Source organism: Chiloscyllium plagiosum, unplaced genomic scaffold (genome assembly GCF_037043375.1).
Source record: "Chiloscyllium plagiosum isolate Xiang-an unplaced genomic scaffold, Cpla_swu_hap1 HiC_scaffold_5, whole genome shotgun sequence".
Classification (NCBI taxonomy): Eukaryota; Metazoa; Chordata; class Chondrichthyes; order Orectolobiformes; family Hemiscylliidae; genus Chiloscyllium; species Chiloscyllium plagiosum.
In genome coordinates this window covers 21,334,940-21,354,177 of record NW_028270143.1, presented here as the reverse complement: position 1 = coordinate 21,354,177, position 19,238 = coordinate 21,334,940, and the positions used below count along the sequence as shown (strand labels likewise).

General features: G+C 42.0%; 1 protein-coding gene across 3 annotated transcripts in view; it reads right to left on the bottom strand.

Moving 5' to 3' along the window:
• Positions 1-19,238, bottom strand: part of fbxl7 (F-box and leucine-rich repeat protein 7) — a 337,989-nt gene that overhangs the window by 258,258 nt on the left and 60,493 nt on the right. For all 3 annotated transcript variants that reach the window (XR_015757166.1, XM_043689677.2, XM_043689676.2), the window contains exon 2: positions 11,804-11,893. Coding sequence is in view for 2 of the 3 variants with exons in the window: in XM_043689676.2 (XP_043545611.1) it covers positions 11,804-11,893 (90 nt within the window). In the remaining variant the exon portion in view is untranslated. The remainder of the gene's footprint in view (positions 1-11,803; positions 11,894-19,238) is intronic.

The following is a 19,238-nucleotide window of genomic DNA, read 5'->3' as shown; positions in this document are numbered from 1 at the left end:
GGAAGTGTACAAAGGAAACTGGTGAGTAGGTTGTAGGCTAACTGGTCTTAATGATAGAACCCCAAAACTCGTGATTCCAAATGTGTTTTCTGCATCTTCTTTTCATTCAAAGAGAACCAATTAACCTCAGGAAAATCAATGCTGCAATGCTATCAGTAGAACGCCAAAGCAGAACTACTTTAACAATTGAGGGATTTCAACACAAGTCGCAGCATCAATCATGCGGCACGGCCTTCCTACCTTGGACATTGTAGCCTGGCAAAGCCAAATGAGAACAGAGATTATTTCACTTTTGCTGTTATCAAGAACTATTTCTAAATTAACACTTTCCTTCTGAACCAACTGCACCACAAAGTATCCTGAAGACATCCAAGATCAGGACATTGGCACCAGCTGTGACACACACACACATCCCCCCACAGTGATGACTGTGATACAGAGTTCTCCCTGGTGTGCAAAAGGGTAAGAATGCAACCCTTGAAGCTTGTACAATGAAAGCAGAAATGCCATCCTCCTAAATTCATCAGCTTTACTGCCTACACAGATAACAACTTCAAGTTTCTTGAGACACTTGTACTGAAACCAATCGTACCAATTCTGAAGCCCGATGAGTTAGGTCAACTTTATGGGGATTTCAAAAAACAGTAAATGCTAATCAAACAGTAAATATCCAATCTCTCACACTTGCACACAAAATGAGCTGGGGGGGGGGGGGGGGGGAGAGGGGGGTCAGTTGTTCTTCACAAGCTGGGCAAGAGTCATGTGTACCTGCAATTGCAATTAGATGAGGATTCCTAGAAGTATGCTGCAATTATAATCCATAAGGGTTTGTACCAGTATACAAGACTGACATTTGGGATATCATTAGCCTACACCATTTTCCAGCGAACAATGGAGAGCGTTTTACAAGGTCTACTTATCCTTGTAAAAGTTAGCCACTTATCTCTATGAAGTTCTAACAACCAGAATGACCAATAAAGAACATTTACAGAACTTGGACATAGGGCTTAAATATTTCTCCAAGTCAGGTATACCACCTTAGGAGGGAATAATGTGTTTTCCAGACACCTCAAGTGACCTACCTGGACTACAGAATCGAGAAGACCAGAAGATAAAGGGAGGGCAAACAAAGGTGTCCCGGTTCCCACATCTGTACCTTGTATTACAGAAAATTCATATGTAATCTGGTCTTCATCCTGGCATCCTTACATCTGCTATTGAAAAAGGGTCAGCCTCAGAAATGGTGTCATAGCCAAGGTGTAACCTTTAGAGAGGTGTTGGCAGGCAAGATCCATATGAGATGTGCTGCTGACATGTGATGTCTCCCCGTGCAGTATCAGGGTAGTGTTGGCTCACAAGTGACCCAGCGGATAGAAACACCTGATAGCGTATGCTTCCTGGGCTGTGGCTGAGGCCGAGGCTGAGTGAAGATACTCTCAGATAGAGGAGGAAGGTCATCTTTGGTGTTAGAAAGTTCCACCAATACCTTTATGGATGTAAATTTGTAATAGTAACAGACCACAAATTGCTGCTAGGGCTACTTAAAGAGGACAGGGCCATGCAGCCTATAGATTCAGGTCGATTTCAGTAGATGGCTCTTACTGAGTGTGTACAATTACAATTTGGAACACCATCTGGGAGGCAAAGCAGCAAACGCAGATGCTTCGAGTTGCCTACCGTTGGTGAATACACCACCAGTGGTGCTGCCACGAGAATAATCCATTCTGGCTTTAAACTCCCTGGAAACTCTTCCGGTCACCGCTGTTTATATCAGACTGTGGATATAAAAAGATCCCATCCTGGCAGAACTAAAATAGGTGGCAGTGATGGGAGAAATAAAAAGGCCATCACAACCTGAATTGAAACCTTTCTGGACCCCCGGCGAGATGAGATTACGATAGAGGTCGGCATATCATTATGGGAAGCAAGAGTGATTTGTCCCAAGCAAAGGTCACCACCAGATACTGGCTGAACTTCCATTATGATCATCCAGGGATTTCCGAAATGAAGATGGCTGCATAAAAGAAGTTATGTTTGTCGGCCAGAATTGGATACCAAAATAGCAGTGTTGCAGGGCCAGAATGCCAACAGGGACAAACATTACCACCAGCAACACCCCTGCATTCACGGGAATGCCAGGTAAACCCTGGACTCGGTTACATGTTGACTATGTAGATGCTTTCATAGGCTCTATGGTATTAGTCATTGTGGGCACCCATTCAAAATGGGAGAAAATGAGCACTGCAGATGGTGGAGATCAGAGTGCTGACCGGCTGTGCTTTTCCAGCACCATACTCTTCGACCCATTCAAAATGGTTGGATGTGCAGAAAGTAAGAACACAGAACATCACAGCGAAGTACAGGCCCTTCGGCCCCCGATGTTGCGCCGAGCTGTGGAACTAATCTGAAGCCCATCTATCCATTTTCATCCATATGTCTATCCAATGTCCTTCTAAATGCCCATAAAGTTGACGAGTCTACTATTGTCGCAGGCAGGGTGTTCCATGCCGTACTACTCTGAGTAAAGAAACTATCTCTGACATCTGTCCTATATCTATCACCTCTCAATTTAAAGCTAATGTCGCCTTGACCTAGCCATTACCATTCTAGGAAAAAGGCTCTCACTATCTATCGAACCCTCTGATTATCTTTTATGTCTCAATCAAGTCACCTCTCATTCTACATTCATTCATCAAACAGAGGGAAGATGGCTGAAAAGTTGAGAGCTTCCTTTGCAACATACAGACCCCTGCAGGTGTTGGTCACAGACAATGGTCATCATGTTCCAGCAGGGATTTTGAGTATTTTCTATAGTCGAATGGCAATTCCATACCATTCATCATCCAATGGTCTGTTGGAAAGAGCGTGCAAACTTTGAAGGCAGGCTTATAGAAACAGCCTACAGCTTCACTTGATACCAAACTGTCCTGGTTCCTGTTTGATTATACGACCACACTTCACGCAACTGCAACGACAGCTCCAGCCGAGTTGCTAATACAGAGAAGACTCCTCACCAGGTTAATCTGATCTTCCTGGATGTGGGCGGGAAGGTGAAATGACATCAGGAACACAAGACTCCTCTAAGCGAGAGAGACAGTTTACTTCACTGGGGCTAAGTTGGGTGTTGGAACCAAGCGAATGGCCCTGCATTGGTAAGAGGCATAGTCAACATGAGGTTAGGTCCCTTGATATACAAAATTTGGGAAGGAGAGGTGGTCCTGAACAAGCACGTAAACCACACAAAAGCTGCAACCTCGCAAACGGGGCAGGTGCAAAACATACACGGCCTCTCAGAACATCTAGCAAGTGTGTCAGAACCTGTGGGTTCTCTCTCTTTGCCAAGCATCAAAGAAACCTTTGAGGACATGATGGTCTGAAAATGATTTCTTTCAGTTGAGATACTCCAGACAAGAGGAGGGCCACAGTCAGGTACAAACCACCGGGTATTCAAGGCAGAGTCGGAGGAACCAGATCTGATGCGAAAACGCTCACACAGAAGCTACAGGAAAAAGCTACAGGCCTATGTTCCAGGTCTTAGAGGGGGAGGGATGTAGTGATTGAAACAAGATCAGGCAGGTGGACCTCATAGAATATGAGCTCCTTGGTTGGGCTGTTAATCTGGTCCAATCATGGAGTCCTGGCTGACTAAAATAAACAGGAGTGTCAGAGCCTGGGTGTCCCCGGAGAAGGAGCATGCGGTGTCTATAAAAACCCTTGAACTGTTCAGGAAGAGGTGGACACCGCAGGGAGAGAAGTGCTTTATTCCCCCCTCCAACTCTATTTTGATTTAGTCCCCGCCCTCCCCTTCACTGTTTGATCACACAGCATTGCCCTTTGCAGAGGGCACTGCTTGTCATTGGCCACTCGGGTGTTTTCTTTCTTCCTGGTGGTGGAATATCAATAAAGATTCATACACTTGTATTTCTTTACTGTGTCCTTTGCCTGCACACACACGACATGGTGCTGGGGAAACATAAGCACTATTGCCATTAGGTGGTATTGCAGGGAAAAAGAAAAAAAAGAGAAAATAAATGCTCTCTACAACTCAAATCTTCCATACCTGGCAACACCCTGGTAAATCTCTAATCTCTTCTGAACCTTCTCCTGCTTAAGTAATATCCTTCCTATAATTGGTTGACCAGAAGTGGATACAGTATTACAGAAGATGCCTCACCAATGTTATGTACAACCTCAACAAGACTTCACAACTCCTATATTCAAAGGGCTGAGCAATGAAGGCAAGTGTGCCAAGTGCCTTTTTGATGACCCTGTCTATATGTTATTCAAACTCTAAAGAATTATATATCTGAACCCCTTGGTGCCTCTGTCCTACAATGCTACCCAAGGCCCTACCATTAATTGCATCAATCGCACCAAAATATAAAACCTTGCATTTATCCAGATTGAACTCCATTTGCCATTATTCAGCCCTTTGCTCCATTTCAACAAGATCCTTTTGCAATCCTAGAAAGCCTCCTTCACTGTTTACTATGCCATGAATTTTGGTGTCGCCTGAAAACTTACAAACCATGCCTCTATATTCTCATCCAAATCATTAACATAAATGCAACGTTATAACATTCGAGGCTATGGACATAGTGCTGGAGGGTGGAACTAGCATAGATTTTACAGTGCAGATTGAAGTTAGCTGTCTACATGAACTCTGGGTGCTGACTGCAGGGCCATGGGAAGAGGTAGGAGAAAGTGAAAGCTCTCAGTTGACTGTTAAGTAGCCCCAAAGAAAACAGAAGCCAGCAAATCTTCTGAAGCTTCCCTTGTAGCAAATGCAGCAGGGGCTGCCACACAAGGGTACGGTTCCAAGCTATCCCAGCTGATAATTAACACAGATAATTAATACAGTGCAAGAGATGATAGGTTACAAAGCAATACCATAAATAAAATATCTAACACACACACACTCCTGATCTTCTCGGGAGATGGAAAAACTCACCAACCTCAGACCAACATTTCAAGCTAAACGTTAAGGAAAATATGTGCATTTGAATGAGCTTGCACTACATACTTAACTCCCAGATACCCTTACCCTATTCCCTAAGACTGAAATGAAGCAGTGTTTTGAGATTCTTATCTTCTTAACTAGACCATTTGAAGTAAGCACAAGACTTAGCAAGTAATGAATGATCTGTAAATATGATTCAGTTTAAGAGAACTGAAACCGATCTGTTATTTCAATGCTTCACAGCAAAATAGGCAATGTCAATTTGAGACAACAATAGTTATCAGGGCTGAACCCTTTCAAGGGACAGGCCATTAAAGGTTATGGCCGAGTCTACTTCCTGCAGTAGCAACTTTGTATGCATTATCATGATATAAACAGAGACATTTTTTCTCAAAGCTAGAACACTTCAGTAAAGGTTTGTATAGTTGCCTCACCCTACACACCTATACAAAGACCAAGTGAAAACAATGTTGGCAGAAACCTGTATAATTTTGTCATTGAACAGATTGTATATTAATATTATAATACAACCAGAAATGCTGGAAATGCCCTCCAAAATATACTGATGGTGGTCATTATGATGATTAGATTAGATTAGATTACTTACAGTGGGGAAAAAGGCCGTTCGGCCCAACAAGTCCACACCGAAGAGCAACCCACCCAGACCCATTCTAACCCCTTCACCTAACACTATGGGCAATTTAGCATGGCCAATTCACCTAACCTGCACATTTTTGGATGTGGGAGGAAACCCACGCAGACACGGGAAGAATGTGCAAACTCCACACAGACAGTTACCTGAGGCGGGAATTGAACCCGGGTCTCTGGCACTGAGAGGCAACAGTGCTAACCACTGTGCCACCGTGCCGCCCATTCTAAAGACTAAACATCATTACAAATTGGCTATTGTGTCTTTGATTAGATTAGATTAGATTCCCCACAGTCCAACCAGTCCACACCAACCCTCCGAAGAGCAATCCACCCAGACCCACCTCCCTCTGACTAATTGACCTAACACTATGGGCAATTTAGCATGGCCAATTCACCTGACCTGCACATCTTTGGACGGTGAGAGGAAACCGGATCACCCGGAGAAAGCCCACGCAGACACAGGGAGAATGTGCAAACTCCACACAGACAGTCACCCGAGGCTGGAATTGAACCTGGGACCCTGGTGCTGTGAGGCAGCAGTGCTAATCACTGAGCCACTGTGCCCTGATGACCCTGCTTTCTGGACCAGAAGTCAGTCAGAATCAAGAATTGGCGCGGGATGCGATCTGCAAGTAGCGACAAAAAGTGAGACAAGAAATCACAGAAACACGGAATTGTTACAGTGCAGGATGCTATTTAGCCCGTCATTTCTGTATCTATTATTTAAATAAGTAATTAATTCACTTAGTGCTATTCTGCCGCCTTCTCCCCATAATCCTGCACATTTTTCCTTTTCAGATCCCAGTCTTATTCCTTTTGAACTTTTCAATTGATTCTACTTCCACTACACTCAAAAACAGTGCATTCTGAATCACGCGCCAAATGAAAACGTTTTTCTCAAATTGCTTTTACCTCTTTTACCAATCAACTTAAATTTCGTTGTTGCTCAGTTTATCCCAATTTACTTTGTCCAGACCTCTCCTAATTTTGAAAACTTCTATCAAATCTCCTCACAGCTTTCTTTTCAAAAAGGAAAACAGTCCCAACTTCACCAATCTATATTCATGTTTGAAGTTCTTCTTCACTGGAGGTAGAGAATCTTTTCTACACTCTTACATATACACATGCTTCCTCAACTACAGTGCTCAGAACTGAATGGAATATGAACTAGTGTTTCATACAAGTTCTATGTAACCTCCTGTACTCTACATTCTCCAAATAAAGCCTTAGTTGCGTTCTGCTTTATTAATTGTTCTTCAACCTGCCCTGTTACCTTCAATGGCTTATGCACATATACACCCAGGAATGTCTGTGGCTGCACACTCTTTAGAATTTTTTTCCCTTTACCCTTTATATTTCCTCTTTGCATTCTTCCTTCCAAAAACAAATCAATTCTCATTTCCAACTGTCCACCCATTCTACTGACTCGTATATATCCTTTCAAAAGTTCTTCACAGTTAAAAAATGCTCCCAAGTTTTATATTAAGAATAAAATTCTGCCCTATACATCACAGTCTAGGTGTTTAATAAGTAGTAAATATATAATGATATGCAATAATATAATAATGATTAATATAAACTGATCCTGGGGAACTCCATACAAATATTTCTTCTGTCGAGAAATGTCCATTAACCAATGATTGTCGTTTCTTGTCACTCAGCCAAATCCATATCCATGTTGCTACTATCTCTTTCATTACAAATAAGTATTCTTTTCATGAACATTTATTGTCAGTAGCAAGACGAAAGCAATTCTGCAGAAGTCAGTTGCCAAATTTGAACTGAAGTTCTCACCTTGGGAATGGGAAAAGGACAATGAAATACTAGCAAATCCTGAATCTCACCCATTGCCCACAACAGCAACGCACCATGGAGGGAGCAAGCATTCATGCATTGAAGTTTTGACCAGGAGTGCCCCTTTCTAAAAATACAATGAACATTCTTTCCAGGATGGCCTGGAAAACCCACAGCCAGCTAGGCAGGGTGAGGGAGTGACAGGAGTGTTGGAACTCGAGTCAGCTGGTAGGTGTCTGCCAAGGCAGTCAGCTCACTCTTTGTTGCATCACAGTACTAGAAGAGTTGCATAATCCATGGTTAGCAAGAGTCTTAATGAGCCTAAGTGAAGGTAGACAGGTGGCTAAACCCAAGCATTGAAAACAACATTGGAAAACTGGCAAGACGAGTGGCTTCATAATTTCAAAGTCTAGATTAGAATGTTGCTGGAAAAACACAGCAGGTCAGGCAGCATCCGAGGAGCAGGAAAATCAATGTCTCGGGCAAAAGCCCTTCATCAGGAATACAGCTATTCCTGATGAAGAGCTTTTGCCTGAAACTTCAATGTTCCTGCTCCTCGGACGTTGCCTGACCTGCTGTGCTTTTCCAGCACCACTCTAATCCAGACTCTGGTTTCCAGCATCTGCAGTCCTTGTTTTTACCTTCATAATTTCAGGTCCACCTACATTCTTCATCATCAATAGGCTGAGAACCTAGCCCCTTTTTCTACTGACTAATAAAAGAAATCTGATGTTAAACCACTAATATAAAGTCACATCAATACTTACGCTTTTAATACACATCATGTGAACACTTTTCCTTTCAATTAGCTTATTTGTCTCATTTGATTTTCGACAATGACAAAAGATAAGAATAAAATAATTCGAAGAGGCACTCTCGACATACCCAGCATTATACAGTATAACCTAAACTGGGGCTTCCTTCTTTGGATATTATCTTTCCGCTCCATTGCTAAAAAGCTACCTTGTTGCCAAATGCTTTTGGCCAAATTCTTAACATCAAATTTCAGAAATCTCAATGGGAAAGGCCAGAGGCCAACATCCTTGTAAGTTTGACACCAGCAGCTGCTAACTTTGGTCAGAACACAAGATTGGATTTATTTATACTTTGGCTTCATGTACACTCTTTATTTTTCACCCCTTCACAATCTCATCCTCCGACCTTCGCTCCTGATCAGCATCATAGCTCCTTTCAATCAGCGGGAAGGTGGAATTAGCAAACAAATTGAACTCAGACAACATCGTTTAGCTGACAAAGACATCCTTCCAGTCAGAAGAACTACACCATGAGAAAAGGAGCAAAACATTTTTCACAGAATTATATAACACAAAATAGGACACCATTCAGCCCATCATGCCTATGCCAGTTCTCTGAAGACTATCCACTTAGTTTCCACTCCCTGTCATTTCCTCATAGCAATTATTTTCCCTTTTTCAAGCACTTATCTAATTTTAGTTTGAAAGTTATTATTGAATCTGTTTCAATGACACTTACTGGCAATGTCTTCCAGATAGTAACTCGCTACAGTTTTTTTTTTCTTATTATCACATTTAGTTATTTGCCCAATTACCTTAAATTAGAAACAGTTTTTCCTCCTTAAATCCCCTCAAAAGTTTGAACTCAACTTAGGAGGACATCTGAGTTTTTAAAATACCTCCATATAACTGAAATTTTGCAACTGATAAATCTGTGCAGCATTTCTAAAGTTTTGACTGGCTTCCTTAGGTGTGATGTTTTGTTGATAATTCAATCTAAAAGAAAATAAAACTAAACCAGCATTATTGCTTCTTTTCATAGTTCTAGTTCTGAAATATCAATTGATAACCTCAATATGAGAAATATTAATTAATCTAACACTGAAAGTTTATTTTCATTGTAATAATTTACCTCAAGGTTGCCAGTCACATAGATGACAATGAACAAAGAAAACAGTCCAGTAGTAACAGTAGTTATTGTCTACCAACACAATTAGATACTCTAAATGCAAATAAACATAACCAACATTAAATGACCAAAGCTCAATGTTTGGAATGAATCATAAAAATTGCCTTCTTTTAAATTGTATAAATGTTGAAAAACAATTTTCAGAATTACATAGAATTTACAACACCGGCTGTTCAACCCAAGGTGCCTTTGCCACGTTTTATGTTTCACACAAGTCTCCTCCCACATATTGAATTACACCTTTGCTCCATATCTTCAGTTTCTTTTTCCTTTTTATTCATGCAAGGGCTTCTTTTCCCAAATGCATGCTATCTTCTTAGGATCTCCTTCTCACTCCATTCCATCCTCACCACCAAAAACAATGCAAGGAGTGCAAGGATTTCTATATCACAAAATCGAGAGAAACTGATCAGGTTCCTTTGCCATGCCCCTCTCTTCTACACATCCTTTAGAATATGTGTACAGAAGTTTCATTAGATCACATGGGATTGGAGCTGGAGTCTGTACAGATTTGGATTAGATACATTCTCTTACTGGGGCTTGTACATAGTCAATTCTAGTCAAATCTGTTAATGCCCATTCAAACAGTTCACATATATCACCAAATTTCCCCTCTTAGCTGACACATTAGCCAATATCGTAAATGGTTCTCTCTCCTCAGGGCTTGCATTACATCTATTGACATCATCTGTCTTTTCAGAAATCCACCGTCCTTGCAAATCTCAAACTTCTTTTCCCCTCCAAAGTCCTTGAAGATGCTGTCAACACCAAAATACATGCCCATCTCCCAGAATTTTAGGTTTGAACTCTTCTAATCAGGTTTGTACTCCTGTCACAGTATTAAAACAGCTCTTGTAGAAGTCACTTTATGACTGTGAGAAAGGTAAAACCTCTCTCTTCGTCCTTCTCAAATTGCTTTCCATCTTTTGCACAGTTGAGCATGCCATACTCTTCCAACATCTCTCCACCTAATGGGTTGGACTGCTCTCAAATGGTTCTATTCTTACCTATCTAATCATCATGTGCAATCTTTCTACCTTGCACTGATACCCCTGCTGTCCTCTAAGGATTAATCCTTGCCCTGCCCTATTTCCCACCAAGTTCTGCTCCTCGATGACATCATCCAAAGATGCATTTGTTTTCACATGTACACTGAAGACACCCAACTTTATCTCACTGCCAATTCTCTTAACTCCTCTATGATTATGAAGTTGTCAGATCTCTTAATTGATATCCAGTCGTGGATGATCGGAAAGTTCTTCCAATTGAACACTGTGAAGTTTGAGTTACGCACTTCATTCACCACTTCATTGACTCCATGGCAAGAGTCTGAGACTAAACCAGTCTGTCAACAACCTTCATTTTGGATTTAATTTTGTAATGAGATTCTAATCAGTAATTGTCCAACTTCACCTCCATCTCAGCTGATCTGCTGCCGAAATTCTCATTTGTATTATTTTTGTCTAGGCTTGACTATGAATCCTGGCTGGTTTCCTATTTTCTGTCCTCTGCAAACTTGAGGTCATCTAAAATTCTGCTGTCTGGGTCTTGACTTGAAGCAAGTTGCATTCCACTATCATCCCTATTTTCAGTGGCCTACTAGTCCAAGCAACAGCTTGAGTTTAACATTCATTCTGGTTTTCAAATCTCTCTATTGCTTTGCCTCTCCCCATTACTACAATTTCATCCAGCCCCACAAACCCTGCAGGATATCGGCTGTTTGCTAATTCTGGCCTCTTGTGCATTCCCAATTATTACAGTCCCACCATTTGTACATATATCTTCAGTTGCCAAAGATCCAAGCTCTAGAGCTTCCTTCCTGGACTTCTCCATCTCTCTACCTCACTTTCTTCCCCTAACACACTGCTTATTACCTACTCCTTTGACCAATCTGTTGCTCATCTGATCTAACATCACATTTTGTGGCTCCATGTCATACTTCAATTTATAATGTCCCTGTGAAGCACCTTCAAAAAGATATTATACAAAGGTAAATCATTTCTGCTTCCTAACATGTGCATTAATGCATCTCTGCTCATTGTCTCTATTAATCCATGTAGGAGTTCCACATTCTCATCACTCTGGAAGACATTTTCCCTGAATTTATTCTTGAAGTTATCTGATGTTTTGGACTCCCCCCACAAGTGGAAGATTCTCTTCAACTTTCCCATCAAATCAATCCCAAATAAACAGTGGAAGGGCACCGAATTTTTAAGCATTGTGCTTTTGAGCTAATTTCCAACAACAATATAAAAAATTAAACCTGCATACTTCATGAAATTATGTTTCCTTCTTTTTTACAACTTCACAATATCTTTTTTTCCAGTGGAAAACAATGCGCTACATGCCAACAAACATTGAGTTGGTTTTAATTAAAAAGGTATTTCCCGCCCCCAAAAAAGTAAAGCCGAGTGCAAAGGGACAGAGGTTCGAATGAGGATCAGATGCCTATACCTTCACTGGTAGCTGCATTCCCTCTGGCTTTGGTTGGTGTGTGATCTGTACTTGAACTCATGTCGGATGAGATGCTTGAGCTGCCTTTGCCTAAACAGTGGGAGATCAGATCAAAAAATAGCATCATGACCAGCAGAAAAGAAAATAAAGCATAACTCTGCCCATTAAGAACAGTGAAAAGTTATATGAGAAGTAAAAATCAACTTTAAACAGTGCAATTCAAACAACTTCACTTTCTTTCAAATTGTTCACTTGCCTCATGCAAGGCAAGTAAGTTCTTCACATTTACAGTCATACCCACAGGGCCACAACATCTTTCAACTGTGGAACTCTGTGTGTTGGAATTCCAGAGTTTGCTGCCTGCAAAAACTTACAACACATGACAAAGTGCACAAGAAGACTCACATCACATTGCATGCACATAATCAATAGTTACAAAACCACATTTTTAACAGTGGCAGTTCTGAAACATTCATACATTCATCGTCAAAGCCAGTAACAGGAGTTACTTGGCATAAGTATTAATTTACTTTGAGCATATGATATGAATTCAAGACATGGTAAAAATGTCAGTTTGTCCAAAATCACATCCATTCCTCCAAAGCAGGCTTGTGAGATAAGTAAGAATGCAGTGAATCTCTCAGCTTTATTTGAAGTTTGTAAGAACAACTAACCTCCCAAACTATTTATATGATAGAGCCACTATAGCAGGGAAACAGGCCCTTCGGCCCAACAGGTCCACACCAAACCTCCGAACAGCATCCCACCCAGACTGATTCCCCTATCCTATTACTCTACATTTACCCCTGACTAATGCACCTAACCTACATATCCCTGAACACTATGGGCAATTTAGCTAATTCACCTAACCTGCACATCTTTGGACTGTGGGAGGAAACCGGAGCAAACCCATGCAGACACAGAGGAGAATGTACAAACTCCACACAGACAGTCGCCCAAGGCTGGAATCAAGTGAAGCTTGGAGGTCGCCACTAATGATGTTACCTAGCCAGGTAATGAAACGTCTGGATATCAAACCTACAGCTCAGCGAGCAAACCTACACCCTAAACCTCAACCTGAGCTACAAATCTTCACAAACCTTGCAAAAAGAGAAGTTACACAGTGTTTTATTCTTAATGCTGTGCAGGCCAGTTATTGTACTTTGTTAGGAATGTATGTAAGGAGCAGTTTAACAAGTGAGATTGCATTCTGTCAACCATGCGCATTATGATTTTTAGTGTCACTTGTGGCTTAGTCAGCAGAACTCCGACCTCAGAGTCATAAGGTTGTGGGTTCACATGACATGACACTCTGACCCTCCTGTGATGCCAATGTTTCATAAATATTAGGGAAGTGTAATCTCTGCCTATAAACTCTGTTTTGAAAATAAGTATATGAATACGAAGGGTTTGGAGGGATATGGGCCGGGTGCTGGCATGTGGGACTAGATTGGGTTGGGATATCTGCTCAGCATGGACGGGTTGGATCAAAGGGTCTGTTTCCATGCTTTACATCTCTATGACTCTAAGTACTGCTTGTGAAATATTTAACGTCCTGCTTAATGCAGGATCTTATTGGCCTACATACAGGAGAAGCTACATTAAACTTACAGGTGCACATTAGCATTTGGGAGCTATTCTTGCTGGTACTTTCTAGGTTTGTTGCCATCAACATAAACAGATGAAGCTGAATTTTCCTGTAATACATTGTTCCAATTCATTGGAGAGAAATAATTGATTATGGAATTGACTACCGCCGGATCCTTGCTCCTGAAACATATTGGGAATTCGTGTCCCTCCACCCACAGCTCCTTGTTCTGATTTCTTGAATTCCCTGCTACACTTAAATGATGAGACTGGCAAGAACACGTGGAAGTGAAACACAGAAACAGGCCATTCAACATAAGCAGTCCAAGTTGCTGTTTACCCTGCAAGCAGTTTTAATTACAGGTAGTTCTCCTGTAACATGATGGTTGTATTCTTGTGAAACCTCGCATTATAGAAAAATCAAGCTTTAGAAACAGCGCTTAAAGTGTTGGTGATGTAATCACGTCACATGTTTTACAAGTTTATGCTTTAGAAATAGTGTCCCCAATTCATCAATCGTGTTACAGTGAATTTGGGTTAACAAAATGTATGTTATAGCAGAACAACCTGTACATTTACCCTCCTAGTTCCCAAATCCCAAAATTTTCTTTTTGTTCTTCTAAAGAACTAGGTAGAAGTGAAAAGGTATGCTTTGAGGACCTTTTACTGGTACCCCTAACTCTCACTTGTATTCCTCAATCTAAAACCTCTATCAAAGGTCAGGTTGAGCCACTTCAGTTAATTTAGTCATGGAAGTTCACAAAACCCTCCCCTTCAATTCAGCTCCTCTTCTTTCTGGTGCTCTAATAAGTGTCCTGCGAGATCACAGCTTAATTTCTATTAGTGGTATTGGACTATCTCTGTGGGCGGCATGGTGGCACAGTGGTTAGCACTGCTGCCTCGCAGCGCCAGAGACCCGGGTTCAATTCCCGCCTCAGGCGACTGTCTGTGTGGAGTTTGCACATTCTCCCCGTGTCTGTGTGGGTTTCCTCCGAGTGCTCCGGTTTCCTCCCACAGTCCAAAGATGTGCAGGTCAGGTGAATTGGCCATGCTAAATTGTGCTTAGTGTTAGGTAAGGGGTAAATGTAGGGGTAGGGGTGGGTTACGCTTCGGCGGGTCGGTGTGGACTTGTTGGGCCGAAGGGCCTGTTTCCACACTGTAAAAGTAATCTAATCTAATCTGTAAAAGTAATCTAATCTAATCTAAAAAAATCAAAGCTGGAACCTGATAGGACGTAATCCAAGATGGTGCATTGGGATTTGTTGGAGTTGGGGTGTTGAATAGGCGTCCCATTCTAATCTATTCCAGCTGCAAAAGTGCTGGAGTCAAAAACCAAGCCCAAAACACCCTGAACTGCTTCACGGAATGTATAACCTAACATTTAAAGTCAGAAATGTCCTTGGAGGCACATCCATTCTACAGTTTTTACTTTGTTAATGGCAGAAACACACAGATTACCGTGTCAGTTTTTCTTGCCTTATTACTCCATGTTATATTGGCTGTTATATCTTAAATTCCACGATGTGAGAGCTTCAACTGCACATATCTTTCTGAGTGTCTAACTTCATTGAAAGATGTGGTACAAGTATTCAGTAAATGCACAAGAAAAGATCAGCAAAACAGAACCACCTTTTAAACTGTTTTTTCTGGGAATATTCAAGTTGTGGTGAGGTTGTGTCTCCAGCTGCAACAATCTCTGAATTTTGGTAGAAACTCCACTTGGAACAGGGACTCTACCACAATTCTTCCCTACTAGGAGAGGCTTCCTACCATTTACGTTCTGTGACTGGACTTGAATGCACAAACACCAAACACAAAAAATACCAAATAATTGTTACATCCTCCATTTTATACTAATGACATTGTTCATATTGTTGGCATAAAGGATTTATGTGATGTTGCATTATACATAAATATGCTAGTGCCATTGTATGAACTTAGTTCACTTGTGAGTCATGTTGGGACATAGGTGCAATGAAATCCTTAAAAAAAATCTGCCAAAATTTTAAACTTTGATTCCCCATTCAGACAGTTCTCTGAGGGGTAGGCATCAATTCAGTATTGTGCACCCCAACTCATTGTACTTGAGGAAATGTGCCTATATTGAGTGCCCACTTGTACAGATGTTAGAACTTGGTACATTTACAAACACAAGCAGGTACCTGGCCAGTATCAACGGGTGGCATAGCATCAAGGGCAATGGGCAGTATCCCTGAAATTAACTATCTTGCGTTTGCCCAATGGTCAAGCGGGGGAAACCGCAGTGGAAATTAATTCAGATTTTTATAAAGAAGGGAGTTACAACAAAAGTAAGGCAACACATTATACACTCGTCACGTAAGACATTTTGAGCAGGCATGAACCTGAACACTATGGGTCTGCAAGCAGAAACGACGAGGGAGGAACCTGTACATCCTGTAAGGACTGTATCAGTCTTGAGAGCAAACTAGAGGATATAAACAGATTCTTTTAGACAGAATGAGAGAAAGACGTAGAATGGAAGATTTCTGTTTATTGTGGAAGAATGAAATGCAGACAAAGTATGTATATAAAGGTTGATTTTCTGTACGCATTGGATTTATGGACCGAGATCAGATAGATATGCAACGGAGAACAACAAAGGTAGAGCCAGACAGAGTATTAGACAGAATTCCATTCAGCCTGTCTAAAACTGAGATTGTTTGAATAAACACAAATCTAACCTGCATATTTGAGTCCTCCTGTGGTTTAGAATCTTAGAATCTAGATTCCTCACAGTATAGAAACAGGCCCTTCAACCAACAAGTACACACCGGCCCTCTGCAGAGTAACCCACCCAGACTCATTCCCTACCCTATTATCCTGTATTTACCCCTGACCAATGCACCTAACCTTCATATCCCTGAACACCATGGGTAGTTTAGCATGGCTATCCACCTGACCTGCACTTCTTTGGATTGTGGGAGGGAACCAGAGCACCCGGAAGAAACCATCGTGGACATGGGGAGAATGTGCAAACTCCACAGAGTTGCCGGAGGCTGGATTCGTACCCAGGTCCCCGGTGCTGTGAGGCAGCAGTGCTAACCACTGAGCCCGACTATAACCAGAACAGCTGGCAGAGTAGGTAAGATAGTTATATCGAATCCTTGGGTGAGCCCTGCAAAGACTGATAGACACACACACACCTTTTTATCATCCACAATCAATGCAGTAAGTTTACTCAAGAAAGGTCCAGCGCATCTCCTCCACTTCCCACACCTCTGCCCTTGAACCCCACCTCTCCACTCACAACAGGAAGAGAACCCTCCCGGTCCTCACCTTTCAACCCACCAACCTCTGGATGTAACGCATTACCCTCCGCAATTTCTGCCACCTACAGTCAGACTCCACCACCAGAGACACATTTCCCTCCCTACCCTTTTAACATTCCACAGAGATCATTCACTCACAACTTCCACGGTAGGTCAACGCCCTCCACCAAGCCGCCCTCCACCCTGGCACCTTCCCCTGCCACCACAAGAGGAGTAAAACCTACGCCCACCCCCCCCCCTTCACCTCCATCCAAGGCCCCAAAGGATCCATCCACATCCGGCAGAGATTTTCCTGCACATCCAAACACCTCATCTACTCTGTCTGTTGCTCTCGATGTGGTCTCCTCTAAATTGGGGAGACAGGACCCTAACTTGCCAGATATGACAGTGAACATCTCTAAGATACATGCACCAATCAACCCCACCACTCCATGGCCAAACATTTCAATTCCCCCTCCCACTCTGCCAAGGGCATGCAAGTCCTGGGCCTCCTCCACCGCCAAACTCTAGCCACCTAATGCTTGGAGGAAGAACATCTCATCTTCGTCCTCGGGACCCTCCAAGTACAGAATCAAATGTCGATTTCTGATCAGCTTCCTGATCTCCCCCCTCCCAACTTTATCCCAGACCCAATCCTCCAACTTGGCACCATCCTCTTGACTTGTCCTACCTATCCATCTTCCTTCCCGCCTATCCACTCCACCCTCCACTCCGATCTATCACCATCACCCCACACCTTCATGTACCTATCACATTCCCCCGAGCCCCACCTGCCTCCCATTTATCTCTCAGCCTACTTCCCCAACATCCCCCACCCCCACCCCGCACTTCCCCACATTCCTGATGAAGGGTTTATGCTCGAAACATCGACTCTCCTGCTCCTTGTGTGCTGCCTGACAGGCTGTGCATTTCCAGCACCACACTTTTTGACTAAGTATGCAGAGCGATTGTTATGAGGAAAGGCATGATGAAAATACAATGCAGAACAGGTATCAGAAGGCACGTACACCAACTTGACAAAATAATTATTGTGGCCTGAAGAGCAAGAACATATAGCTGATACATCACTAGCACATATAATCCATAGAGAACTTGATTTTAAAACATCAAAGCAGTATTGGCGAGAGGGGGTAAAAATATAAAGTAGAATGAACTTTTGGTTGGGACAATTGAAGGCTAAGGGGGTAAGAGACTTTTAAAAAAATTACAAAATGGTACAGGTGAAGGGAGGGCTGAGAATATTTTAAAATTTATGTATAATTTGTTGCTGTAATGTACCACAACTAGCTTACAATTTATCTGATATACAACATCTGCCAGATCTGTTGGTTGAGCATGTTAGTGTTATGCATAATTGCTGTACGAATCTTAAATATGAAATCTTTATTGCCTTTGTATGTATCTGCAATATATAATTAAGAGATTAAATAACTAAGCTTGTGTTTTAGGAAAAAAATAACAGCGTAATAGGCGAAGGGTCTAAACTGAGGGTCTGCTAGTACAGATGGGTATAACTTAGTGAAATAACTCCACAGAGGCCAGTGCCCCATCACCAAGTTACCCTTTCCTTACACATGGAGTGTCTCTGACAGTGATCCAGCTCTTTCAGAGCCAGGTCCGAGTGAACATAACTTCTGACACCCCAGCTTATATCTGTTAGCCAGGGCTCCCTAATCTGATAGGCCAAATTAACAATCCCATTCAGAGAACTCATATTCCATCTGGTCCACCTAGTTCACCTCGTTACACTCACTGCTATTGGCAACCTTGGGCTAGGCCAAAAGCCGTAAGTGAGAAACTGTATTAAGAATTAAATAAAATTTTATAAGAAGCGGTTACAATAAGAGTAAGGTAACACAAGTTCATACTCTAAGGCAGGTTTTAGGAGGTATGAACAACTTGAACAATTTAAAGGTCCATGTCAGCAGAAATAAGTGGAGAAGAAACCTTACACACAAAAAATTCTGGTCTCCTTCCTATTGGAAAGATGTTGTGAAACTTGAAAAGGTTCAGAAAAGCTTTACAAGGATGTTGCCAGGGTTGGAGGATTTGAGCTCCAGGGAGAGCTTGAATAGGCTAGCGCTGTTTTCCCTGGAGCAGAGGATGAGGGGTGACCTTGCAGAGGTTTATAAAATCATGAGAGGCATGGATAGGATAAGTAGACAAAGTCTTTTCCCTGGGGTGGAGGAGTCCGGAACTAGAGGTGAGAGGGGAAAGATATAAAAGAGACCTAAGAGGCAACCTTTTCATACAGAGGGTGGTGCATGTGTGGAATGAACTGCCAGAGGAAATGGTAGAGGCTAGTATAATTACAACATTTAAAAGGCATCTGGATGGGTATACGAATAGGAAAGGTTTGGAGGAATATGGGCCAGGTGCTGGAAAGTGGATAAAAGCAAATTGCGGATGCTGGAATCTGAAACCAAAAGAGAAAATGCTGGAAAATCTTTGTCAAAGCTTTGTCAAAGGGTCAGTTAGACTAAAAACGTCAGCTCTTTTCTCTCCGTACAGATGCTGCCAGACCTGCTGAGACTTTCCAGCATTTTCTCTTTTGGTTG